This window comes from Hemicordylus capensis, chromosome 4, assembly GCF_027244095.1.
Source record: "Hemicordylus capensis ecotype Gifberg chromosome 4, rHemCap1.1.pri, whole genome shotgun sequence".
Lineage (NCBI taxonomy): Eukaryota > Metazoa > Chordata > Lepidosauria > Squamata > Cordylidae > Hemicordylus > Hemicordylus capensis.
The window spans coordinates 187,385,883-187,412,722 of NC_069660.1; the positions used below are offsets into that span (position 1 = coordinate 187,385,883).

Genomic DNA, 26,840 nt, shown 5'->3' on the forward strand with positions numbered 1-26,840 from the left:
CAAATAGCCACTAGCAAAATAGGGGAAGAAGAAGTTGGGGGGGGTGGGCGGATCTATAAACCAGTGAATGATTCCTGCCAGCCTTTGTCTTGTGATGACTGTTGGCTCATGATGGGGTATATGTGCATTCACCAAACTAGTGTTTACTTTGACACCAGGAGGGAGGAGGATACATTAGTTTGCCACACTAGACAGAGGCATTTGCAACAGGAGCAGACAGCCAAGTTCTGCCAGGGCCAAAACCAGCCCCTGCCAGACTAAGAAATCATTGTAATTTGCCCCTTCCTGTCACAAGCAGTGTGCTGTTCTTTTATCATTGACTCTAACTCTCAGATATCCCAGTCATGGATGGAAAATTCAAGGTCAGTTTACAAGAGACACACTTTCTACATGGAAGTTTCTTCTGTGCAGGTGTTGTGCAGAAACCCATGTGTCGTGACTGCCAGGGGAATAGCAAGGTTGGAATGGGCCAAGATGAGATTTTAAAATGGGCCCCCAGCCCCTCAAAGTCCCGGGCCTCCACACACCCCAGGCCCCCAAGGATTTAAGTCTCATATTTCAAAATAAGTAATCTGCCTGAAAATACATTTCGCTGAATACACACACTAACACTTCACAATATATAGTGATATACATTGAGTACTATATATTTGTGCTACTTTTAATGCCTAGAACACACTAGAAACACTAATTATTAAAATGGCCCCCTCGCTGCAGATTAGCAAAGGAAACTTTCAACCATGCAGGGTGAGCCTATGTTTGTTTTCTCAGAATTCTTGAACAAATTCAGTAAAGTTTGATTCCAGGAGGTTTTTCACACGAGGCTTTTAAAGCCCTTTAACACACATCTCCTCTGGAATGGAGGTGCTGCATTCACATGTTGGCCAGATTTAACCTGAAGTCCTGTGAGTTATTGGAGAGCAGTTCACACACAAGAAAAATAAAATAAGATAAAAGCACAACACATGCTTCACAGTTCTCACTCAGACCTTCTGGGGTGCAAAACAACTTGAACATAAGTGCATTTATACATGAATGAATGAATGAAAGAATATAATATTGTTTGTTCCAGAAGTTTTTGTAATTTTCTGCCATGAAACAAGCAACAGGCCTTTTTAGATAGTAAAAAGCCAGAAATTTAAAGCCAGAAATTTTTCAATCTCTTTTAAATTAAATATTCAGAGACTTCTCAGTCTCTCCCCTCCCCCCCCCATCAAAGCCCTATGGCAAGCAGATCCCTATATACCTGGGTTGTGGGGGGGGTAACCACAAAAAGGAATTCACAGTCTACCTTGCAAAAGCTGTGTTGGATGGTCTGGGCAGAGAGTCTGCTGCAGAGAACTCTTCCTGACTCCTTCCTGGCTTGCGGGGGAATGCCAAGTTCAGGCTTCAGGGAGGCCTACACGGAGGCCTCTCTGGAAGCCCCGCCCACCTGCCAATCAGCTGAGAGGCGGGGAGAGAATTAGAGCTCTCTGCAGTTTGCAGGCCGCTCGGATCCTAGGCCAGAGCTGGAGGGCAAGGCAAGCAGAAAAGCACCCTGGAGGCTAAAGGTCTAATCTCATTGCTGATCCTGCATTTGGGAGGAGGCCTGCTATGTAGGGGGCATCTTCATTCTCTTTCCCTGAAGTATCAGCAGGGATGGATTGCCCTGGGTGGAGGTCTGATACAGAGCTCTCATGATATAAAGGTGGTCTCCTTGGGTTCTTCTCAGGGCCAGATTAACGAAGTAGCAAATGTAGCATTTGCTACGGGCCCCGCGCTTTCAAAGGCCCCGCACGTTCTGCCTGCCTGCCCCTTCTTTCCGTTCTGTTGACTGTCAGTCTCCTCACTGCATTGCATTGCATTGCCTGCTGCTGCCCATATAGCCCATTCTAATCTCCTGTCGGGACGGGACTCACGGAAGATGGAAATGACTAGAAGAATCAGCAGCGGCGGCTGCCAGCAGGCAGTGAGGAGGAGAGTCCCTCCTGAGTTGGCTGCGAGGCGAGCGTCCTAGCGTCAGCCACCTGACCTTATCTCTATTCTCTATAATTCTAATTGGCTGCCAGCCTTCCCGGCGCGCATGCGCTCCCTCCTCAGGTTCCGTTTCACTGTCAGGGCCACACAAAACATGCCCCGACTCTGCAGCTACGTTTTCTATTGACTGAGGATGGGATTCCTCCTGACAAGATAAGCAACCCAAGAAAGACTACTCATCTGTGGCAATTGAAAATCAAGTCCATCACTAACAATACAGATCTAGTTTGACCGGGATATCCTTACGGAGAGAAGAGCCATCTATCTTCTTCGGCTCCCTGTGTGAGAGCTGCAGTAGACAGAGCTGGCCGCTCCCATTCGTGCCTTTCCAGGAAATGTCCCATTCCCAAGCACGAAAACGAAAGCAGAACTCAAAAGAATTCAAACGCCTCGCACAGACTGCCGGAGACAAAACGCAGCGTTCCTGCTGCCTCTGCTCCCCACCTCGCCCTCTATTCTCGTCTCTAGGCTGTCTCGTCTCCTCTAGTCCAGTCCCACTCCCAGTCCCTCTCTAAGTGATTCTAATTAGCTGGCTGCCTGCCTGCACTGCAGCCTGCCTTCCCTCTTCGCCCATGTGCTTGCTTATCGTGGCTGGGGCTGGCTGAGTTGCAGGCAGCCTCGGCGCGCGCGCGCTCCCTCTCCTCATGCTTGAGGCGCCGCCTGCACGGCATTGGTAAAATCACTCCTCCCCCCTCTATTCAGCAATGCACGCTGAATCGCACGCACCGCGTGCTTACTTGTGATCATCACAGAGCTGCTCCGTGGGGGTGTGTGCTGGCTGGGCAGGTCAGGTATGTGTTTGGAGTGGGTCCGGGGAAAGAGACTCTCAGCCCTCCAGCTCCTGCCATGGCTGTCTCTGCACAACTGCAGATTGAACATAAAAGGGTGGGGGATGTTTTGCAAAGTTGGTTGACTTGGCTGGCTGAGTGGTGGGGGCATGGGGTGGTTGGTGGGGGCACTAGGGAAGATCAAGGGGCAGAAATGCAGAGTGCTTGCTTATAATATTGGTCTTTCCCCCTTCTCTCTCTCTCTCTCTCAAAATGCATTCTTATAAAACATTGAGGCGAGGGGGTGGAAAGAAACTTGCCCAATCCAGATGAACCCAATGTGTGCTGGAGTTAAATTTTTTATTATTATTTATTCACTTTCTATACTGCCCTTCCAAAAAAGGTTCAGGGCAGTTTACACAGAGAAACAAACAAATAAGATGGATGGAACCCTGTCCCCAACTTGGGCTCACAATCTAAAAAGTAACATAAGACAGACACCAGCAGGCAGCAACAGTCACTGGAGGGATGCTGTGCTGGGGGTGGAGAGGGCCAGTTACTCCCTACTAAATGGCATAAATAATGCTAACAATTGTATCCAATGATGGGGCAGTGTCTAAAAATGATATACTTTCAGCCATACATACTCTCTGTCAGTCTGTGCGTGAACAGCGCCTGTCTGTGTAAACATGCAGCAGTCATAGTCTGGAGCCTGATATACAAATCCAAAAGATAATATTTTGCATTTGTATATCAGGCTCCAGACTACGACTGCTGCATGTTTTGTATTGTATATTATACATACTGTATAATATTTTCCCCATTGCAGATAGCAATGAGCAATAGATCCAGAGATATTGGATGTCATTATGCTTCTGGAAGTGCAAAACGTAAAGCAAAGGAAGAAAAAGAAAGAAGAGACCAACTTGTGATATCAAAAACCCGTAAATTGACCAAATATTTTGATGTTCCTGGAGATGGTGATGGAGCTATAATGGCTGAAGCTGGAAATATAGGAGCTAGTACTAGTGCAGCAGAAGGCATGATACAGCAACAGCCAGCATCCACTGAATGTGAAAGAACAATTGAAAAGAACAAGTACTCTGATGATATTGGTGCATGGCCAAAGAATCTAGATGATTGTGATCGTGAATATTGGATAGCCAAGGGGAGTGATGAATGTCAACATGCTGATAGTGACTTCTCTTCATCCATGCGACTGTATGACAATGAAAAGAAACCTCGGCACTGTCAGAAGTCTTATTTCACATATGTTTAAACCTACAAACAAGCAACATGCAAGAAAGTGGTTATGCTATTCAGAAAGCAAAGGAAGCCTATTCTGTTTCCCATGCAAGATTATGACTTCAGGATGTTCATCAAAGTTTAGTGAAGAGGGGTTTAATGATTGGAAAACTGCAAACAATCTATTACGTCGACATGAAGAAAGTTCCTCACATAGACAAGCTTTAATTTCATTGTCGATGCGCAAAAACACAGCTAGATGTGTCAATTCCCAACTTGTGAAAGAAATTGAGAATGAACAAAAGTATTGGCGCACACTTCTAGAGCGTATAATTGAAGTTGTGAAGTATTTGGCAGAACGAGGCCTTCCATTTCGTGGTAGTGATGAAACTGTTGGCTCTCCTCATAATGGAAATGACTTGGGGTTGTTAGAATTAATAGTCAAGTTTGACCCTTTTCTGGCAGAGCATATAAATACTCATGCAAACAAAGGAAGGGGACATAAATCATACCTATCTAAAACAACATGTGAGGAATTCATTGATCTGATTGGATCCAACATACTGGATCACATTACTGCTGAAGTGAAGAAATACAAGTATTATTCTATTTCATTGGATTCCACTCCAGATATATCTAATGTGGACCAGCTGACTTTAACTGTGCGTTACGTTTTGCAGTCTGGACCTGTTGAAAGATTTGTGAAATTCTTGGATATGGAAGGTCATAGTGCTGAACAGCTCAATCAAAGTTTACTCAACTTTTTAAAGGAAAATGACATTGATATAAAAGACTGCTGTGGCCAAAGTTATGACAATGCCAGCAACATGAGTGGCAAGTATAGTGGCTTGCAAGCACGAATTAAAGAGCTGAATGAGTTTGCAGATTACATTCCATGTTTTGCACATTCACTAAATTTGGTTGGAAAATGTACTGCTGAATGTTGTCAAGAAGCATTAATTTTCTTTCAATTTGTAGAAAACCTGTACACATTTTTTTCAGCTTCTACTTATCGGTGGAATCTCCTTTCTGCTGCATTATCTGATTGTGGTGCTCATTTGCCCATTGTGAAAAGATTGTCAGATACCAGGTGGTCAGCTCGTGCAGATGCAACAAAAGCACTTTTGCACAGCTTTTCTGCAATAAAACAAGTCTTGGATGACATTTCAAATAACAATGATCAGAAGGCAGAGTGTCAACAACAGGCTCGTGGACTACTTTCAACCATGATGAAGTTGGAAACAGGAATAATGGTCATATTGTGGGATCAAGTATTACAGCGTTGTCAAATGACCAGTGCTTCTTTGCAGTCTTCTGGCCAAGACTTGAACACAGCTTGTGCACTCTATGAATCCTTGCATGGATATATTCCAGCTATGTGGTCTACTTTTTCAGACATTGAGCAAAAAGCCAAGGATCTGACCAAGTGTGAAGATTATCAGGAACAAACTCGAAGAGAACACAAGTGAAATCGTGCATATGATTATTTCAGTGCTTCCAGCACTCTTGATCCACTTGTTGAATCTCAAACGCCTTCTCAGAAGTTTAAAAGCTGGACATTTCTTGCCATTATTGACAGCTTGCTTTCTGCCCTGTCAAAACGCCAGAAAGCTTATCAAAAGGTGAATGGTGTATTTGGATTCCTTCATCAGTTACAGTCGTTTACACCTGAAGAGATTGTAAAGAGGTCATCAAATCTTATCAAATCATATCCAGAAGATCTGGAAGAAAGTCTTGGTGAAGAATTTGTGCAGTTTACTGAACTACTGAAAACTGATCTTGCTTCTCATATTGGCGCCAAACAAGACCTTGTAGAGTTACAGTTGTACTGTCTGATAACTGACAATTCCTTGGAGTCTTGTTTTCCAAATGTAGAAAATGCCTTGCGCATCTATTTTTCCAACTGCAGTGGAGAACGCTCATTTTCAAAATTGAAAAGGGTTAAAAATGAACTAAGGAGCACCATGGGCCAAAACAGATTGAACAATCTCACTCTAATGAGCATTGAACATGAACTTCTGCGTGAAATAGACATTTCTGGCATCATCAACAAATTTGCTCATGCTAAATCTAGAAAATGGAACGTTTAAATTGTAGTTTTCTTACTTTTGACATTTGAAATTGATACCTACATGTAAGTAATAGTATTGCTGAAGTGTCAGACATTTGTTGTATTATCTGGCTGTATAGCAAATGAAAAAAATTGAATCACTTTACTATGCAAATAAATAATTTATGTTTCTATATTTATGTGCATTTTTAAAATTTGGGGCCCCTTCATAACATATGCTACAGGCCCCGCACTAGCGTAATCCGGCCCTGACCCCATCCAGAACAGGCAGATCAAAACCATCTCCTGAGTTCCGATGCTGCACAATAAGTAAAGTAAAGTGTGCCGTCAAGTCGGTAAGTACCTCCATCTTATCTGGATTCAGTCTGTTTATCTCTCACCCAGCCCATCACTGCCTCCAGGCAGGCATTTAAGGAGGTTATGCCTTCTCCTGATGATGTTGACATGGAGAAAAAGATTTGAGAGTGTCATCAACATACTGATAACACCCTGCACCAAATCTCCTGATGATCTCTCCCAGCGGTTTCATGTAGATGTTAAACAACACAGGAGGCAATATGGAGCCCATACCAAAGTTCAGATTTTGAAGAATGATAGTCCCCGAGGGACACCATCTGGAATATGCCCAAGAGGTCGGAGTGGAACCACTGCATAGCAGTACCTCTCTCAACCCCCTCAGATGCTCCAGAAAGATATTATGGTCGATAGTATCGAAAGCCGCCGAGAGGTTCAAAAGGACCAACAGAGTCATATTTCCTCTGTCATTAGCCACTGTCACTGGCCTCCTACCTCTGGCCACCAGTCTAGCCATTCCCTATAGTAAGCAGGCAGGCAGCCATCGCTACCCACCAGAGGGGGCAGTGCTCCTGCCACCACCACACTGTCTTCCTCCTCCTGCCCATCCCAAACTCGTTGTAGGGCAGGAGGCAGGAAGCAAAGCAGTAGGGAATGTAGGGTTCTCCACACACGCCAAATTGTTCTATGTCCTGTTCCATGCATCTTCAAAAGGCAAGGGCAGCAGGACAAGCAGGAGAGCCTACAAATCTTAGACTCCTCTTACATTCCAACATAATGTCTTAGGTGCGCTATTCCATTTGCATGTCAAAGCTGGATATGAAAAGCATGTAGAAAAACTTCTTCAGTGATCTTGTCAAAGGCATGGAGCATCTTTTCCTAGAGCTTCAGGACAAACTGCATGTTACCTTAGAAGCATCATTGTGCTCCTAACATTTTGGTATGTTTTTTTAAAGGCACCCCCATTGGAGGACCACTGTGGAGGAAAGGACATATAAACCTCTCTAGATGCACCATGATCCTGACTAAAAAAAACCCCAAACTATTCATCCCTGGAGGGAAGTTACTGTTAGCACCCATAGCAGCTTTAAAGAAAAACAAACACAATGATGCCTTTAGTTATTCACAGTTTGTCCCTCAGACTGAGCCTCTTTTTCTACCTGAGATAGCTATGATTCCACAGAATTGTTAAACTCCCAATAGCTTAATTTTCAAATGTGTCACTTCAAGGTGTGCTTTTATGTCATGATCTGCTCCAGCCTCATGAGAAGAGGTTGGGTCCAAAAGTTCAAAACTTTTTAAAGTTTAAAACTAAAATAAAAATGTGAGCATACATCCAAATTACACATTGCAGGCAGGCAAATCCTAGCACAGAGGGGAGGAGCAAGTTTCAACAACCCCCTCCCCCCTTTCCCACTGCAGCCATCTGTGCCTCCCAAAAATATGTTCCCAGGGGTCCTGAAACCTTCTTACATTCACCACCAACCCATCTTGGATGTAGGCCTTTAACATTTCCCAGACTTTCCTAAGTGATGGTTTGGAGCTATGCAAGACAGCAGCAGATGAACTCCATCTGAAAAGGCAACTTCTTTGCCTACCCTAGGCTCAGCAAGGGTGAGGTCCAATGTTGTGAGCAGCAAGCTCAATGGCTGCATTGGGTCCCAAGCTGATTTCACGCAGTCAGTTTTTCTGAGATTAGGGTGGGAAGTCTAAGGGACTGGTGAGCATTTAAAACCTCAGGATAGTCGTTATTCCTCTCAGAAAAATGATTTTGCAGTTTCACAAACCTCATCATGGAATTTTACAGTTTTTATGTTATCAAAGACATTCAGCAAGTGAGCCTGTATTGTGTGAGAATCTGAAGCCTGGCCTAGAATCTCCAGGAGAGCAGGGTCCGACACGAAGAAGAAACGGGGAAACGAAAGCCGCTTTTTCTCCAAGTAACTGAATTTGGAGGGGAGATCCAAAAGAAATATAACTTTATATAATGTGGTCTTTCAAAACCAAGCTTCATCATAGTCCCTCAGTTATCAAGTCTTCTCATCACACTGCTTTAGAGAATACATAATTAATGCTGGAAGGTGATCCTCATCCTGCTCCAGTGGGTTTAACAAGCTTTGATGTTTCTGCCCAGTATTGCAAGTCATTTGTTGCATGCACTAATGAAGGTTGCTTATCACCCAGACATACCTAATTTAAATGATGGGAGGGTAGCAAAAAAAAATCCAGAGCTGCTGCTAGAATAACCCACAGATGAGCTCAAAGCAGCATGGTGCCAATAACTACTCTTGGTTTCACTCAGCTTTAACAAATATCATCTAAATGCAATACAAACCATATTTTGAAAGCAAGGTAAACATGCTGACTTCCTTTAAGTGCCTAATTTTGAGCTCAATATTTTTCTTATTTAGAGATACTGTATATCCTAAATTTGTCCATAACACAATAGTGAGCTACCACCATGCGACTAGGAAAGTTTTAAGCAACTTCCAAGGTTTTTTCACAGGTTTTGCCAGTAAAGGCAATTTATGTCAAAAGCTAAATGATATGTATTCTGTGTTTTGCTCCTTTAGGTTTGGCATGCCAGATCATTTACAGAGAGGCAAACACAATCAGATATCTCTTTAGCTTTCAGTGGGGATTCAAACTGCCAAGCTTTGGGTAAAAGTCAAGTATTAGGTTATGTCAATGTCTTGTTGACAGAGATTACTATGAAGTAAGATTATTTATTATGGAGATTTATACCCTCAATTTTCATTTCAAGCTGAAATACTCAAGATGATTAAAATCAGAGTTAAAGGGGGGAAGTTCAAATATAACAATTTAACAAGTTGTTCTAGTAAGAACTAATCTGCCTAGTATCACTATCTCTACAACTGGACTAAATTTGGTTCAGATTGAGGTCCACAAGTTAGATCTCTTGTGCCTCAAATGTTCACGCATCCACCATCTTCAGTTGAGGTTATGACAGCATTACAAATGACACCATTGAGGTGTCCCTGTGTATCACTCACTACAACTGTACCAAATTTGATTCAAATCGGTTAGAAATTCCTCAAGTTAGTGCACTTGCACCTCAAAAGTTCACACGTCTGCCATCTTGGATCGGGGTGGATGACATCATCACAGACTACACCATTGGGGCATCTCTCTGTGTCCATACAGCTGTAGCAAATTTGGCTCAAATCGGTTAGGCAGTTCACAAGTTAGTCCACTTGCGCCTCAAATGTTTATGCATCTGCCATTGTTAATCGGGGTGGATGACATCATCACAAACTATGCCATAGAGGTGTCCCTGTGTGTCACTCACTACAACTGTACCTAATTTGGTTCAAATCGGTTAGACGGTCCACAAGTTAGCCCACTTGTGCCTTGAACGTTCACACACCCGCCATCTTGAACTGGAGTGAATGACATCATTACAAACTACGCCATTGGGGCATCCTTATGTGTAGCCCACTTGCAAATCAAAGGTTTACACATCCACCATCTTGAATCAGGATGGATTACATCATCACAAACTATGCCATTGAGGTGTCCCTACACGTCTCTATAACTGTACTCGATTTGGTTCATATTGGTCCAGGTGTTGTGAAGTTGATGGGGCGGGAGGGTTAGGCTGAGCTCTGGCATTGCAAACAGGTTGGGGCGCAAGCCCCAGCTTCAATGAAGCCCTGCAGTGCCGTCTAGATCTTTCTGCTGCTCGCTTCCTGCCATGTAGGTGAACGAAATGCCAGCCTCGCTTGCTGCTTCTCCTTCTGCCCCTCCGCCGGCCACTCTTGCAAAAGCCGCTGTCTCTGGGTTCCCATTGCCTCTTTCACCCTGGCAAGAACTGCCTGCCCTTCCTCCTCTTCCTCCATGAGGGAGCCTGTGTCATTCAAGCACAGTGTGACGCACAGGGAGGGAGCCGTGTACCAAAACCTCATGGGTGGGTGTTGAAGCAAGGTGGTGCTAAGTAGCCCAGATGACATGGCAGACGGGGAAGGTAAAGAAAGGCTCTCTGCATGGCTATGTTTGGGGACTTCTGGCTGTTGGCTCAGAGAACCGCCCATGTGTGCTCTCAGAAGGTTCCCACACCTAGGCTGCTTCCAGCAGAAGCACCTGGCACAGCAGTGTGAGATCAATGGTCTTTGCTGCCAGTGGACTTCCACTCCCTGTCATGGAGCCTCCAAGAGATAGGAGAGGAAAGGGCAAAGGAGAGTCGATTAGCGGAAGAGGAGGGGCGCAATGCATTCTACGGCAGAAGTCCAGTGGGAGCTGCTGGAGATCTCCGGGCCCTGAGGCACCGTGATCAATCCCCTCCTCCCACGCCCCCCAGCCTGCCTGAGTCATTCTTGGAGCCTTAATCATCCCAGCAATGTCATGTATGCAGTGAGAACTTGGGGGGGGGGACACACGCACACCCACCCACCACTGCCTTTCAGGCAGCTGCCACTGCTGCTTTAGAATAGCAAGGAAGGATCATTCCTTCCCCAGGCCCTGGCAGCAGCAGCCAGCCCCTGCCTGCAGTCTGCAGAAGTAGCCCCCTGCTGGCTGCCAGCCCCAACAACAACCAACACATATCGCAGCCTGCTGGCTGCTGCTGCCGTCCCTGTCCCGCCCACGTCGTGACAAGAGTTCAAGACACAAAAACACAATATAAATATATTTCATTATTTCAAAAAAATGTCGCTGGGGGCTATTTGCCACCATAGGCAGCCGCCTCCACCTCCCTTCCCATAATCCACCTATGTTGAAGACAGATCATCCTGGAGAGAATCTATGAAGTCTCTACGAGTCAACATCGACTTGACAGCACTTAGTCAATCAATCAACCTTATTGTTTCAAAACAATTATATTAAAATCTGGAAGGAAATAAAGATAGACTTATGTAGATGGAATAGATTGAATCTATCGTTAAGTGGAAGAATTTCTGTTATCAAAATGAATGTTCTTGTCACACCCTCGATCTCAGATAGCGAGGAGGTAGGGGAAGCTGACAGCCTTTCAGCCGATGCAGGGGTGCCTAAGGGGCAGAGCCCAGTTGTCAGTTCCCAAAAGATGGCTGAGGAAGGTCTGGCTGATGTTTTAGAGCAGGCACAGCAGTCAGAGCAGGCACAGCAGTCTGAGGCAGCAGAGACAGCGATGGACAGACTAGAAGATGAGCAGTGCAGGCAACCCCCACTGACTCCACAGCAACGGCGTGTCACAAGGCGGAGAGCACAGCTGGAAACTATCAGCAGGACTAAACGCCTCTTGCAGAGGGCTGATAAGCCTTGAATCCCTGCCAGCTGAGAGTTATCAGCTTGGACTATAAAGCGCATCAGCAGCTTTCTGTTAGCTGCTGGAAGACAACATTTGTCAACCCTTGTGTCAACCGTTTTCAGCCCGAGCCTGATATAAAGAACTATTCTGAGCCGTGTTTCGTTTCTGCAGCCCAGTTTGTATTGTGGACTATCTTCCTGGACTTCCCTTCTGGGTGGCCAGATTGCTGACAGTTCTTCCTAAAATGCTATATTTCTTCCAGACAATACCAATAATAAATACAATGTCAATTTTTGATCAATGGCATAAAGACATAAAGAACTTTATTTGGCAGGGTAAAAAATCAAGAATAAATATTAAGAACCTAACGGACAACAGGAAGAGAGGAGGGTTTGCGTTACCGAATTTTAAGTTATATTTTGGAGCAATATGCCTAAACTGGATGAAAGAATGGATTACATTAAAAAATCCAAGACTGCTAGATTTGGAATGATTCAATATAAAATATGGTTGGCATGGATATCTATTTTATGATAAGGTAAAAGTAAATAAAGACTTCTTAAATCACTATGTTAGAAAAAGCTTATATATGGTATAGATGAAAAACAAACTTGTGTTAGAACCAAAAATTCCACTTTGGGTATTCCACTGGAAGTTATATCTAGAAAACAGAAAAATATCCAACAGACATGGCCTACGTATCGACAACTGCTTGTTCCCCAATGTGCAAAATATGAACTTAAAAAACTAGATCTTATGCAGGATTGGAATATTTCTTGGTTTCAGTATCACCAGATTAGCGCCTTATTCAAGCAAGATTGCAAAAAGGGTTTTAATCAATCAAAGTCAGAATTTGAACAACAGCTGTGTGACAAGGAAGACAAACTAGTTTCTAGGATGTACGATCTGTTATTATTGGAAGATTCAAGAACGGAAGTAGTGAAAACTTCAATGATTACAGTAAATGGGCTCAGGATTTTGGTTACAATATGACTTGGAGAAATGGGGAAAACTATGGATAGAAGACATGAAATACACTGCCTGTTCTAATTTAAAGGAAAATAATCTTAAAATGATGTACAGGTGGCATTTAACTCCTAAGAAGTTGGCTTTAATTTACAAGAACATGTCAAACAAATGTTGGAAGTGTAAAAAAGAGGAGGGTTTCTATATACATTTATGGTGGACTTGTAATAAGTCTAAAGGCTATTGGGATTTAATATACAATGAGCTTAAGAAAGTGTTTAAAATGACTTTCCCTAAGAGCCCAGAAACAATACTATTAGGTATTGATAATAGTTCATTGCCTAGGAAATACTGGATCCTCTTTATGTATCTGACTGCAGCAGCAAGATTGACAATTGTATACAAATGGAAAGACATCCATTGCCCGAGTAAAGAGGATTGGATACTTAAAGTGTTAGAGTTGGCAGAAATGGCAAAGCTAACAGCATTATTAAAAAATAAATTTGAAGTATTTAAAAGTGAGTGGGACCCTCTTCTTATTTACCTAAAAACATATTATAAAATGGATTTCTATCAGGCTTTTGAGTGGTCACAAAAATGTTTTTAAAATGCCCTAGAGCTGACTTTCGTCGATTTATCAGGGGGAGAACGATTAAATTACAGACAAGACTTGGGTATTGATACTTGTTCTAATGATGAGATGGAAGTCCCCTTGTTGTTGTTGTTGTTGTTGTTGTTGTTTTGTTGTTGTTTTGTTGTTTGTTTTGTTTGTGTTTTCTTTCTTTTTTTCTCTTTTTTCTTTTTGTGTGTGCGTGTGTGTATCTTATGTTGTGAAAAACTGAATAAACAGTTATTTTTTTAAAAAATCAATCAATCAGCCAAAAGGATATTTCAAAACTGTGTGAGTGGGCAACAAAATGGCAGATGCGATTCAAGGTACTTGGTGGTACCTTTCCTCCTTTGTGGTATACATTCTGATATAGAATAGAACTGGGCTTCTATTACTGTGGTTTTAAGAAAATAGAACTGGGCTTCTGTTACTGTGGTTTTAAGTAAACTACATGCATTCTGGAGCCAAGTGACTCTCTTGATTTTTCCTTTCCATTTTATTTCCCAACTCCTCATTTTAGAGAAGTTTCCTCTTCTGAAGTTCAAAGTGTGTTAGACCTCCTTAGCTATTCTCTCCCTGCATGTATGCTGAATTTGATTACACTACAAGTGAATTTTAGCCCGTTGAAAAACGGGCGCTAGTAATGCTTTCGGCCCCCGCCGCTGAACCTCCCAGCTGCCCGATCCCACCATTTGTACAGGAAAGAGGAGCTCGCCAGCAGAGCTCCTCTTTCTGCAAAGGCTCTTCTCAAACTGGCGCTTTGAGCGGAAAGGATGCCCTTTCCGCTCAAAGCGCCAGTTTGAGAAGAGCCTTTGCAGAAAGAGGAGCTCTGCTGGCGAGCTCCTCTTTCCTGTACAAATGGTGGGATCGGGCAGCTGGGAGGGCGGTTCGGCGGCGGCATTTTTCAGGGCCAATTTGGCCCTTAGTAATTTGGCGGGGGGACGGGAATGGTGGGATCGGGCCCCAAGGTTCCCCCCCCCCGCCCGGCTTTACTGGCGGCGCCAGGCCTCGGCGGAGCCGCCGCCGCCGCCACCTCGGCCAGCTTCCCCGCCGCCTCTTCCCCCGGCGCCTCTCTCCTTTATTTGCGGCGGCCGCTTCTGGCCCCGCCGCCGCCTCACCCGCACTCCCGCCGCCAGTTGCCCCGTCGCGGCCACCGCCACCTCTGGCCGTGGCCACGGCTGCGCCGCCGCCTCTCCCGCACTCTCCTCCTGGCGTAGGCGGCGGCCACTTCTCCTTCTCCCGGCCCCAACATGGCCGCCGGGTCCTGCCGTTCGTGCCTCCCTTGCCCTGTTCTGGGCATGCCCAGAACAGGCCAGGCACGAACGCACGCTTGGTGTCCGTCCACGGACGGACACCAAGCGTTTTATTAGAGAGGATGGTCACTGTTCCCTAAAGGTTCCATGACACTTACATCTCACACCAGGTTCTCACACCAGGATTAAGTCCAAGGTCACCTTCTCTCTGGCTGGTTCCATGAGCAACTGTTCTATGGCACAGTCATTCAGTGTATCTAGAAATCTGGCCTTTGTTATTACCTGAATGTGAATTTACCCAGTCTGTGTGTGGGTAATTGAAGTCACCCATTATTACAGCTCTGTCACTCTTTGATGCTTCCCTGATTTCCTACTTTAACTCCCGGCACTTCCGGCCAAGGAGGGAACGGGGCGGCAGGGAGGTATGCTGCTGCCCCGATGGGGTCTTTACAAACCGAGTGCCGGTGGGGGGAAAGCAGTGGAAGGGGTAAGTGCACCCTCCACTGCCCTTAAAGTTCCCCCCCCCACACGCATCTGAGCCTCCAAACCAGCCAGTGTTTGAACCTGTTTGGACCCATAAAAGGGCCTCCGAACAGGTTCATGCACATCCCTAATTCTCACCAACTGTGTATGTAGCGTTCAATTTATCCATATAGCACCAGACTCATAAAGGCAATTTTAAAATATCTCATCTCAGTTATTCCTGGCTGTATTTTAGTTTTACTTGCTGTATATTCCCCCCCCCCCATTATTATTAGCATCAAGGTTTTATTTTTCTGTTACCTGTAATAGCACAGTGGGAAATGACTTGCCTAGCAAGCATAAGGTTGCTGGTTTGAATTTCCGCTGGTACGTATATCAGGCAGCTTTCCCTTCATATGTGAGCTACCTGTCCCATGTGTTATATCTACCATGATTTAAAGTAAAGTTATGCCATCACGTCAGTGTCGACTCCTGGCGACCACAGAGCCCTGTGGTTGTTTGGTAGAATACAGGAGGGGTTTATAATTGCCATCTCCTGCACAGTATGACATGATGCCTTTCGGCATCTTCCTGTATCACTGCTACCCAATATAGGTGTTTCCCTATATCGGGTATAGATATAGGGAATGTTTACCCCATAGGAAACATACCCCACTGGTATGTTTCCCACAGTCTGGGAAACATACCAGTGGGGATTCAAACCGACAACCTCTGGCTTATTGGTCAAGTCATTTCCCTGCTGTGCCACTAGGTGGCTTACCATGATTACGTAGTCTTAATATCTCTGCTATACTGTTTGAACTTGATAGCTTGTCTGTAAGTTATTTACCATAATCTTTATTGTCCTTGTACTAGAAGTTCTATCTTATTTTTATTTGTTTTATAAGTTTATAATTGTGGCTTGTTTTTATCTCTCTTCAAATTTGTGCAATATAACTATTAGGTTTTATATAGTCCTTTTGATTTTATATCTATTCATTATTCTAATTGGTATATTTTACATATTGTAATCCCCTGAAGAAGAGTTCTACTCAAAACATGTCGGGACCTAGTTCTGAATAAACTGCCAATGCGCCATCCCTGTTCTCTTCTTTTGTTTACATTGGCGTGGTGTCCCCCCAGCCCATGTGCTTCAAGCAGTGATGGGACACACAAAAGGACCTCTTGAGCTGACCTCAATGGATGGACAGGATCATACAGAAGGAGACTGCTCTTTAGGTGTCCTGATTAGGGGTGTGCATGGTCCGTAGTCCCCCCCCCCAAATCCAGCATGGGGGGGACTGTAACTTTAAGCGGGGGGTGGTAGTACTTACCCCACTCTGCCGCTCTTCCCCCTCCGGCACTGTTCCTTTGAAGAATCTTCTTGGGGTGGCAGAGTTCCTCCCTGCTGCCCCTGCCCCCATCGTCGTTCCTTAAAGTCCAAAAGAGACGAGCACTAGCGGCGTGCATGTGCCCTGCGCGGCGCGCACTCATCTCTGACGCTGCTGTGAGCGTGCTGCATACGTCACGGTGCATGCGGCAGCGTCAGAGACGAGTGCGCATGCCGCGCAGGGCGCATGCGCACCGCTAGCGCTCGTCTCTTTTGGACTTTAAGGAACGATGACGGGGGCAGGGGCAGCAGGGAGGAACTCTGCCGCCCCAAGAAGATTCTTCAAAGGAACAGCGCCGGAGGGGGAAGAGCGGCGGGGGGGGGGAGTACTACCACCACCACCCCCGCTTAAAGTTACAGTTCCCCACACATCCGGACCGCCAGACCTCCGGACCGGTCCGGTGGTCTATCCAAAGGCGCCGGACCAAAACCATGCACATTCCTAGTCCTGGTCTCAACTCATTTTAGGGCCTGAAATCTGATAACCATCACTTTGAATTACACCTGGACCAGCAGCCAAGACTCATTAGTTTCAACCTATGCAACTGCCTCAATTTCTAGCTTTAAGCATAATAATATCAACAACTGTATAATATTTTTCAGCCACTTATGGAACATGGAACCCATGGCATATACTAGGGGAAGACAAGCAATAAGTCACCACAATCTGTTCTGTTCTTCTAACCAATTACCCACCACTCAGAGATTAAACAACCACTGCGGGTAGCCTTACCCTGTAAGAGATTTTTGACAGATTTCCAGCTGTTCCAACAAATGGGACAGCAGTTGTTCCATAGTTTCATCTCCAACACAGCACTGGACCACATTTGGTATTTCATGGGTTTGGGTCATGAACTTCACCCATGATTTGTCAATGTTAGAGAAACGCTTGGCTTCCTGTTTTAAGATAAAATGAGAGGCACCTCAGTGGCCGTGAGGCACACCGATGGCAGAATTTCAGAGAAGACAGTCTTCAGGGTCAATATTTTTGACTTGTACAATTTTCTTGTGGTCACATGAAGATGTTCTTCAGTCATATGTTCGAGCACACATCACGCTGATAGAGATAATCATATTAAGAACTTAATAGGCAGGTTTCGTATGACAAAGGAAAGGTTCATACCTTAGGAAGTTGTTTTGCAATGTCTCCACCAACAAAAACAGCCTCTAAGTATATCCACAGATTTTGCACTGTCAGCCAATTCTCTATAATATCAGTTGTGTTAGACAAGTACTGTACCCACTTTTGTATTTGAGTCTTGAATGGGGTATTGTACCTGAAACAATTGCATATGTTGAGCAAGGGCATTAAAAATGATCATGTTACATATCTGATTTGGTGAGGAAAGGGTCTCCTCTATTTATTACCTGTTGCTCATTAGAGAACCCAGAATCATCAAGCTGTCCTCCACGCTTGCAATAGTTTCAGAAGTGCTGTCTCCTCTCAAGAGCAGCTCCCCGCGGGTTTTAAAGTTGGCAAAGGTAAATGTTTTGTTGTCCCACTCGGCAATCACTTGTTTCAGCTTCTGTTCAATATCCCTCTCCTTCCCTGCACTGATGCAGATATCCTGTACAATCAAGCACATGCAATTACTATACAATATCCTATACAATCAAGCACATGCAATTAACATATCAGAACAATCCCCAATGCAGCAAGACCCAGAAGCATTGTACACACTGCTTCAGACAAGGCTAGAGTCCCTCATGTGGCAGCTTCCAGCTGTTTGATACAGTGAGCAAAGCCATGATAAGCATTCAGCAGCAGCAGAATATTTCTTTCAGAAAATTAGCTGGTGCCCCTACCGAATAATCATCAACACTATTATAACTGAAGATGGTGGGGGGAAACCAGTATGCATTGGTAGGAAGCAAATTAATTCAGTCAGTGCTTGAAGATTAGTTGGCAAATTAAACCCATGCTTTGTGGATATTTTGGAAGAGAATTCTGGGAAACAACTCCCTATAAGATCGAAAGGGGGGGAAAGAAACATTGGTAGACTTACCGTGAAGGGTTCTTTTTCTGGTATGGGGAGGGCATCCATCACGTGATGGGTTGTCAAGCTCTGCATGCTCTGAGACAGGGCCAATCAAATTCAACCACATACTCCATCCCTTCTGTGTCGCCCTATCGTGCCCAGTTCTGGTCTTGTAGAGCAAAACAATTTAGCAGAACATCTGGACTGCGGATTCCAAAAGCTCAGCCAAGGAAGGAATGAAAAGCATAGAAGAAGGAAGCAGAATAGACACCCTACTGACACGTCTGCCTGCTAATAAATAAATACTAGGCACAGAAAAAGAAAGTGATAGCAAAAAACTTAGTGCCCTAGGAGTTGCCCCCGCCACTCACAGAAAGACCCGACCATCTGGTCACCACATCCGCGGGTGGGCTGGATGCCCTCCCAATACCAGAAAAAGAACCCTTCACAATAAGTCTACCAATGTTTCTTTTTCCAAGGTATGGGGAGGGCATCCATCACATGATGGGACCTACCCAAGCTAACTACTAGGGCGGGCAGCGGATGACTAGACTACCCTTTGCAGAACCGTACGACCCACGGCCGCCTGGGTCTCATGAAATGAAGGGATCTTATAGTGTTTTACGAAAGGAGACGCAGACGACCATGTAGCCGCTTTGCAAATTTCTTCTAATGGAGCTCTAGCCGAGAAGGCAGCCGATGCTGACGCTCCTGGTCGAATGGGCAGTAATGTTAGGCAGAACCTGAAGCTGCAAGGAGTCATATGCCAAGGTTATAGTCGCCCTAAGCCACCTGGCAAGGGTCTCCTTAGACACCTTGGCTCCCATCTTGCAAGGCAAATAGGAAACAAACAACGAATTCGACCTGCGTAAAGGTCTGGTACGCTTGATGTAAATACGGAGAGCCCTCCGTACATCCAGGGAATGCCAAGCCCGTTCTTTAGGGTGACGAGGTGCCGGACAGAAGGAAGGCAAAACAATGTCTTGACTCCTGTGAAAAAGGGAATTCACCTTCAGTAGGAAGGTAGGATCTAACTTCATCACCACCACCTCCTTCTGGAACACACATAGTTCTTTTCAGACCGACCAGGGCTGCCAACTCGGACACCCTCCTCATTGAAGTAACTGCAACCAGAAACAACACTTTAAACGAAAGCAATCTTAATGAAACCTTACGCAGCGGCTCAAAGGGCACCTTAGTGAGCGCACCCAAAACTTTGTTCAAGTCCCAAGAAGGAAACCTATGAACTGGCGGTGGGCCTATGTTGGATGCGCCTTTAAGAAAACAGCACAAATCTGGATGTAGGCCAGGTACATCTCGTCCTGAGACATTGAGAACCGACGCTAGAGCTGAAGTCTTATGCTGCAGAGTCCTGGGACGCAGCCCTTTCTCAACTCCCGCCTGTAAGAATCCAAGAACCTCCAGGACACCGGCTCCCGTCGGACTAATGCCGTTCTTTCTGGCCCAGAGACAGAAGGCAGCCCAAGTGACTTGGTAAATGCGAGTGGTCGATGGGCATCTTGCTGCCATAATAGTCTCCTGCACTCCTCGAGAATAACCCTTCTCACTTAATCTTTGGCGCTCAACTTCCACGCGTGAAGGCGCAACCACACTGGATCTGGGTGAAGCACCAGCCCCTGACTCAGCAGGTCCTTTCTTAGTGGAAGGGACCATGGAGCCTGGATGGAAAGGGCCATCAAGTCCGAAAACCACAGTCTTCGTGGCCAAGAAGGTGCTATCACAATGACCTGTGACCTCTCGAACATGAGCTTCCTGAGGACCGACCCCAGAATTGATAGAGGCGGAAACGCATAGAGTAGCCCCCGAGGCCACTTGGATACCAGAGCATCCACTTGCTCCGCTTGGTAACACTGATGCCTGGAGAAGAACCTGGGGAGCTTGTGATGCAGAGCAGAAGTGAACAAATCGACTCTGGTTCGGCCCCACCTCTGCACTACGAGCTCGAATACCTCCGCATGTAGTGCCCATTCTGTCAGATCCAAGGTCTGACGGCTTAGCCAGTCCGCCTGCAAGTTTTCCACACCGGAAAGATGTTCTGCGGAGACTGACTGCAGGTGCTTTTCTGCCCACCAAAATAGAAGTTCCTATTCTAGCATCAGGGACCGTGATCTCGTCCCGCCCTGGTGGTTTATGTGGGCTTTTGTCGTAATATTGTCTGTCCAGACCAGTACATGACGCCGCTTCATGACGTCTTGAAAACTCAGTAAGGCCAGGTGGGCCGCCTTCAGCTCCAGCCAGTTGATGTTGTGAATTAAATCCTCCTGTGTCCACTTGCCTTGTGCTTGCATGTCGCGACAGTGCGCCCCCCAGCTGAGAAGGCTCGCATCTGTCGTGAAGATCACCTTTTCTGTGACCTCCAGTGGGAGACCCCGATACATGGCAGAGGACAGCCACCAGTGGAAAGTGCGTCGCACTTTTATGGGAATCTTGATCCAAAAGTTCCTCTTCTCCATAATCACCTCCTGGTGGGGTAGAAGTAACCACTGGAGGGGTCTGGAATGCCACCGCGCCCATGGTACGCAGTCCAGGCAGGCGATCATCAGACCCAAGATCAGAGCTAAATGCATCAGAGGAGCCTTTTTTCTCTGCAAGTAAGGGCTTATGGCCAGGAATATCTTCTCCCTGCGTTCCTGTGGAAGGCTCACTGTTGCCACCACCGTACTGAACTGCACCCCCAGATGCTGAAGAACTTGCGATGGCACCAGATGACTTTTGGCCTCGTTGATGATGAAACCGTGTTCCTTTAGGACCCGGATAATAACCCCCACGTCCCGCCTGGCTTGGTCTGCTGAGCTTGATCGGATCAAAATGTCGTCTAAATAAGGGTAAGAGTGGAACACCCCCCCCCCCCCCCCCCCCCGTCTGATATGGGCAATCACTGCCACCATCAATTTTGTGAAAACTCTTGGGGCTGACGACAGGCCAAACAGGAGTGCCCTGTACTGATAAAATCTGTGGTCATACGTGAATCTGAGATAACGTTGGTAGGATGGGTGTATCGCAACGTGCAGATAAACCTCAGATAAGTCCAGCGAGGCCAACAATCCCCGGGTAGGACGGCCGACTTGATGGTTCTGAACGACTCCATCCTGAATGGTCTCCTCTGCACGAATCGATTCAGCCTTTTTAAGTCCAGCACCGCTCTCCAAGATTCGTCCTTCTTCAGAACCAGGAATAGGAGGGAGAAAACACCGTTCGGTGCTTCCGTCACAGGAATGGGCTCTATTGCCTGAATATCCAATAAGTGCTGGATGGCCAATCTCATCGACTCCCTCTTGGAGTGGTCACGTGACACCGGAGTCTCGAAGAAGGAACTGGTAAGAGTCACAGAAAATTATATACAGTAGCCCTCAGACACAGTTTGAATCACCCAACGGTCGGAGGTTGTGAGCTTCCACTTCCTGGCAAAGTCTCCCAACCTCCCCCTGATTGCGGTGGAGTCATTGCTTGCTATTACGGCGGTCCTGTGAAAAGGAGAACGCTCCCGCTCCCGCTCTTCCCTTGCCTGTACCTCTGTTCTTATTGTTCCATGCCTGGCACTATGGTTGTCTGAACTGGTTCCCTCGGAACTCCCGATCTCTGAACCCGTCTCGGGGAGCTGAGGAGTAGCCCCGGCTAAATGACCTGTAGGGATGAAAGGAAGATTGAAAACCGCCCATCCCTCGAAAGGGCCTCCTCGTGTCCCCTCTGCCTACCGGCATGGCTTTTTTCTTATCCCGAGTCTCCACCAATACCGGTTCTAGAGACTCCCCAAATAGCTTCGCACCCCTGAAGGGGGTGGCTGCCAAGGCCGATTTTGATTTTGAGTCTGCTCGCCAGTGCTTCAGCCATAAGCCCCTACGCACTGCTGCCCCCGCAGCCATAGACCTGGCTGCATGTTGCAGACAATCCAAACTAGAATCCGCCATAAGAGCCGAAGCCCTGGCGATTTTATTCAAACTTTGCCATAGTCTCATGTTTTCAGGGGGAACCACCTTCACCAGTTCCTTAGTCCACAAAATCGTGGCCCTCGTGAAGATGGAATTAGTCGATGCAGCCCTTATCACCGTCGCTGACACCTCGTGCCCTTTACGCAGTAGATGGTCGGTCTTCTTCTCCTCAGGTGATTTCAGAAATTCCTCACCTTCCTTATTTACCAAGGCTCCAGTCACCAATTGAGCCACGGGTGCATCCACCACAGGGACTGCTAACATGGACATAATCTCAGAAGGTAAGGTATATAACTTTTTTGGAAAATGCAAGGCGGGTTTAGACGCCACCGGAACCCCCCATTCTGCCAACATAACCTCCTTAAAAAGAGCGGGAAAGGGAACTGTAGCTGCGGATACGGATGTAGAAGGGAAGACCTCTTGGTTCAAACCTGTGACTGGTGCAGTACCTGTCTCAGTGGAGACATCCTTGATAGCCCTTTTCGCTTTGGCTAGCAAAATCTCAAACTCAGAGGCAGAAAAGAGCTGAGAGGAAGTGGGCTTTTCAGCAGGGGCCTGTTCATCAGATAATTCCCCTTCTTCCCTTTCTGATCCAGAAGAAGTAGAGCCCGGGTCCCTAGGAGACACTGGACGGGGCTTAGTTGCAATCCCTGCAGCCTGGTGTGAGACCTGACCAGATTTGGGCACATTGCAGCAGGGAGGTCGCTCTGTAATGCTCTCAATAGGAGCCAATCGCCTATAGTCTCCAGCCAGCTCCTCCTCCGAGGAGGAGGACAATCCAGCAGCATTTTTATGTCTAAGGCGCCTTTTCTTAGACTGCCTGTTTAAAATAATATGTTCCCCCAAGGGAATAGCTTGTCTCACCGAGCTAGAATCCGGAGATGACGAAAAGGATGGGTGACGTCCCCTACGCCCTCTACAGGGTGGGACTGGTGGAGCCGAGTTAGCGTCTAGGGCCCCCTGTACCCCTGAAACAGTAGGGACAGATTGAACCAATAGAGGGGGTACTATGGACATGCATTGTTTTTTCACGAATTCACCTAGCCAGCGAAGTTCCTTTGCAGATAGTTTTTCCCCGTTCGGGCCAGTCACATCCGAGAACTCCGTGCCCCTCGCATCACTCACCAGCTCTTTCTGCGTCTGCAAGGTCTCCCCCAGCACTATCTCCATCCCGGGTGTTTCAATCCCGGCTATCCCCCATTTCTCCGTTACCAATGAAGCGCTCGGAGGCGCGGTAACCGGTCGGGGTGGACTTAAAATGGCAGCCGCGATTTGAGCGGGAAGCTCCGTTGGCGCCGAAACTGGCTGTTGTTCCCTCACAGCCCTGATTTGCAGACGCTCATTGAGCGGAGCTGCGCCACTCGCGCCTTTTTTAACCTTCTTCCTCTTTTTTAGTTTAACGGCATCTGTTCCCTTGAGGTGCTTTGTCTTTTTGGGAACCTTAAAATGCCCAGCTTGCGACGCGGCAGCAACCAGAGAAGCGCTACGCACTTTCTCTCTCTCTCTGCTCATTGAATGCATCGGGACTTCATCAATCGCTCCGTCCCCAGTTCCCTCAAGAACTATCGGGGCATGATTAGGAGCATCAGAAAGAGGGCCCTCCGAAAGGGAACCTCTGAGCATGTCCCCAGTATGCGCCAGTTCCATATCCTTCACACAAAAAGAGACGGGGAAGGAGCCAAAAAACTATAGCCAACGATCACGGAACGAAAATGAAGACGCAAAACAACAAGAAGGCAGTAGACAGAGCTGGAGGGAGGAGGGGGGAGGAGGGGGGGACAGCCGGAGATCGAAACGAGCAGGACAGGGGTAAACGGAAAAACTCACAATCACCAACCAAACTCATGACCACACGTAAACCGACAATCATGGCAACTCCTCCCCCCCCCCTGCACACAGTAGAAAAGATAGGATGGCTGATAAATTTCCACTAAGGACAAAGCGTACCGTCTTCAGAGCGAGACAGGACCAGAACTGGGCACAATAGGGCGACGCAGAAGGGATGGAGTATGTGGTTGAATTTGATTGGCCCTGTCTCAGAGCATGCAGAGCTTGACAACCCATCACGTGATGGATGCCCTCTCCATACCTTGGAAAAAGAGGGGTTAGCGGTTGATCTATGAAGGGAGACATTGCTGTCATGGAGATGGCTGGGGAGTGCGAAGAACTGGTGAGCAGAAACCTACAGAGCACAAGACTAGTTATTTGTCACATAATTTCAGCTACCCTTTTATAACCAACAGGCTTAGCAACAGTTCTGGCAATAATTTTTCTTGCAATCATTAATAGACCTTTCAATTCACCAGAGCCCTAGCAACACTCCAACATCATCCCCTGCACCCCCCGTTTTCAGATGAAGTGTTTTTCTTGGCATAAATGTAATGGATGAATTCCTAGGAACTGATAAACAGCCAACCAGTTCATTCTCTTAGCAACACCACAAAGCACTATCCAAATTCAAGGTCTCTAACCAGAAATGGTCTCAAATTTCCTGATGTGGGTGCATTGCAGAATCTATTCAAGCTGCTGGCAAAACACAGATCTGCCAATAGCCCACAGGGCAACCCCATGGGCACTACAAAGAGCTCACCGCTGCACACAAAGGCAATACATTTAATAAATACTGTGTGCATTCTGAAAGCATAAATATGTTCCGTGCCAGCTGAAATCCCCCACCCTCAATCAAAGTTGTGAATAGGTAGCTCCTGCACACTCCATTCTGCCTCAACTGTTGACTGTTATAATGAGGTGAGCATCATGTCCCAAGTTATGAAGGAAGACAAAAAGGCTATTCTCACATGCAGTGTAATCCAGGCTAGGGCAACCTAGCCTGGGTTAGGCTGCCCATGTGCAGCTGCCTCGCCTAACTCTACTTTTTACCCTGACCTTTAGCCAGAGTCGTGTGCATGCTCAGTCTGCACACAGCCCTAACATACACAGAGTCGGGAGCATAGAGTATCCAACTCCCGGGGGAATCCCCCAATGTACTACTACGCTTGTCGCATGGTGCACTGAGGGAATCCCGGAGGCCGGGAAAACAAATCCCAGCCTCCAGTGATCTGCACTGCATGGAGCAGCGTGGATTGTGTGGGCACACTGCAGCACACCAAAGGTGTGGCAGACAGTCATCTGGGGGGAAGGTAGGTTAAACCCTGCCTTCCCCCCTGCTGCCCTCCCCGCCCCAGGGACGATCATCTGAACAGCCTTCAAGTCTTGCCAGTTTTCAGACTTTTAACAATCAGGGTGGCTCAGACTATGTGTGGAACAAAACTTCAGTAATTTCTTGCAGCATAATTTTTGCATTGTGATGAACAAGTTAATAAAATAGGCCCGAGCAGCTTCGTAAATATAATTCGTTTAGCTGCCTTCATTTCTGCTGACACAACATATGATGATTGAGATGCGAATACGTTTGCAAGGGTGGAGAAGACAGTAAAAATACAAAGACCCAATATTTCATTGCTGATTGATGTTGCCTCATCACTTAGGACCAAACTGCATTTTATGTTAATATATAAGAAGCTTGGCTTTGACGTGCTCAATTTTTATCTAAATTGCAGTCGTGGCAGGGGAGATGCAATCCAGATCAAGACCGTGGTGTAGGAAGTGGGTCTTTAATCCTTTTCCTTCGTAATGTCTTGATCTGGATAGGGGGCCCTGTAGCTGCGATTTGCTCTGGGAGGGAAACTCCCATTGGCCCATTGGGACTAAACAGCAACTGAGCAGGAGGGGCCTGATCTGGATCAAGATCATGGCGGGAGAAAGAGTTAGCGACTCCCCCCATGCCATGGCCTTGATCTGGAACCATCCCTCTACCCAGCCACAAGTCAGAACAAACTATTAAACACATCAAAACCAAGTCCATAATTAATGTAATGTATGATTTCACCCTTACTAGAGGTTCATCTCAGTCTGTTCAGCATTAATATACCTCTATTTCTTCTTTGTACTTCAACAACGGTGCTTCCATAATGTTTCTTAGTTTGAAAGTCTCATTTTCAACATCAAAATTATGGTCAGTGAGATCTGTGATGCGTTTCCAGTCACGTGCCATCATGGTTTTATTGGACATCAGCTCAAGTAAAGGGCAACATTCATTGAAGTCATCAATTGTCTTCTTCAGATCCAGAAATGCTTGCCATTCTTTCAAAGCACAGGGTAGTTTACGACATCTAGATGTATACACACCCACATATTTTTAACATTGATTTCAAATAGTTGTTTTTGCTTCTATAAGCATACAAAATGCCATACTATTCTTATTTCTTCTCACAACCTCCTAAAAGACTAGTCTCAATTTACACAAATTTAAAAGGAATATTATAACATATGTAGGATAACCAGTCCCTGTAAGTCAGCTTATTTCTCTAGATGAGGTGATGAAAACCATTTTTATGAATGATAAAAATTCTGAATGATAAAAGTGCTGAAGCATCTTAGTAGATATAAAACAAGGATAATCAAGATTACTACCATAAAGAAGCAAAAAAGTGATATACACAAAGGAAAGAAATGTGCTTTTTTTGCCTTCAAATCTTATTTGTAAAATGGGCACAAGTATCCTCTGTGTATTAAGCGACTTCTGTCTATAG

At 46.1% G+C, this 26,840-nt stretch overlaps 2 protein-coding genes across 8 annotated transcripts in view; both read right to left on the reverse strand.

The window, feature by feature from the left end:
* LOC128322103 (dynein axonemal heavy chain 5-like) overlaps window positions 1–8,248 on the reverse strand; it is an 83,048-nt gene extending 74,800 nt beyond the window's left edge. For 3 of the 7 annotated variants that reach the window (XM_053242838.1, XM_053242839.1, XM_053242837.1), the window contains exon 1: window positions 1,292–1,506. The gene's annotated coding sequence lies outside the window, so the exon portion shown is untranslated. Of the gene's footprint in view, window positions 1–1,291; window positions 1,508–6,160; window positions 6,211–8,180 lie in introns of those variants that run through there. The other 4 variants (XM_053242840.1, XM_053242842.1, XM_053242841.1 and 1 more) reach the window with 4 other exon arrangements.
* Window positions 8,249–17,048: 8,800 nt separating this feature from the next.
* On the reverse strand, window positions 17,049–26,302 carry LOC128323197 (dynein axonemal heavy chain 5-like). The gene is made up of 4 exons (XM_053245915.1): window positions 26,180–26,302; window positions 17,688–17,887; window positions 17,443–17,596; window positions 17,049–17,216 (listed from the first exon to the last, which is right to left on the reverse strand). Exons 1-4 carry the CDS (start codon window positions 26,300–26,302, stop codon window positions 17,049–17,051), a joined length of 645 nt encoding a protein of 214 aa, XP_053101890.1.
* Window positions 26,303–26,840: the final 538 nt, after the last annotated feature.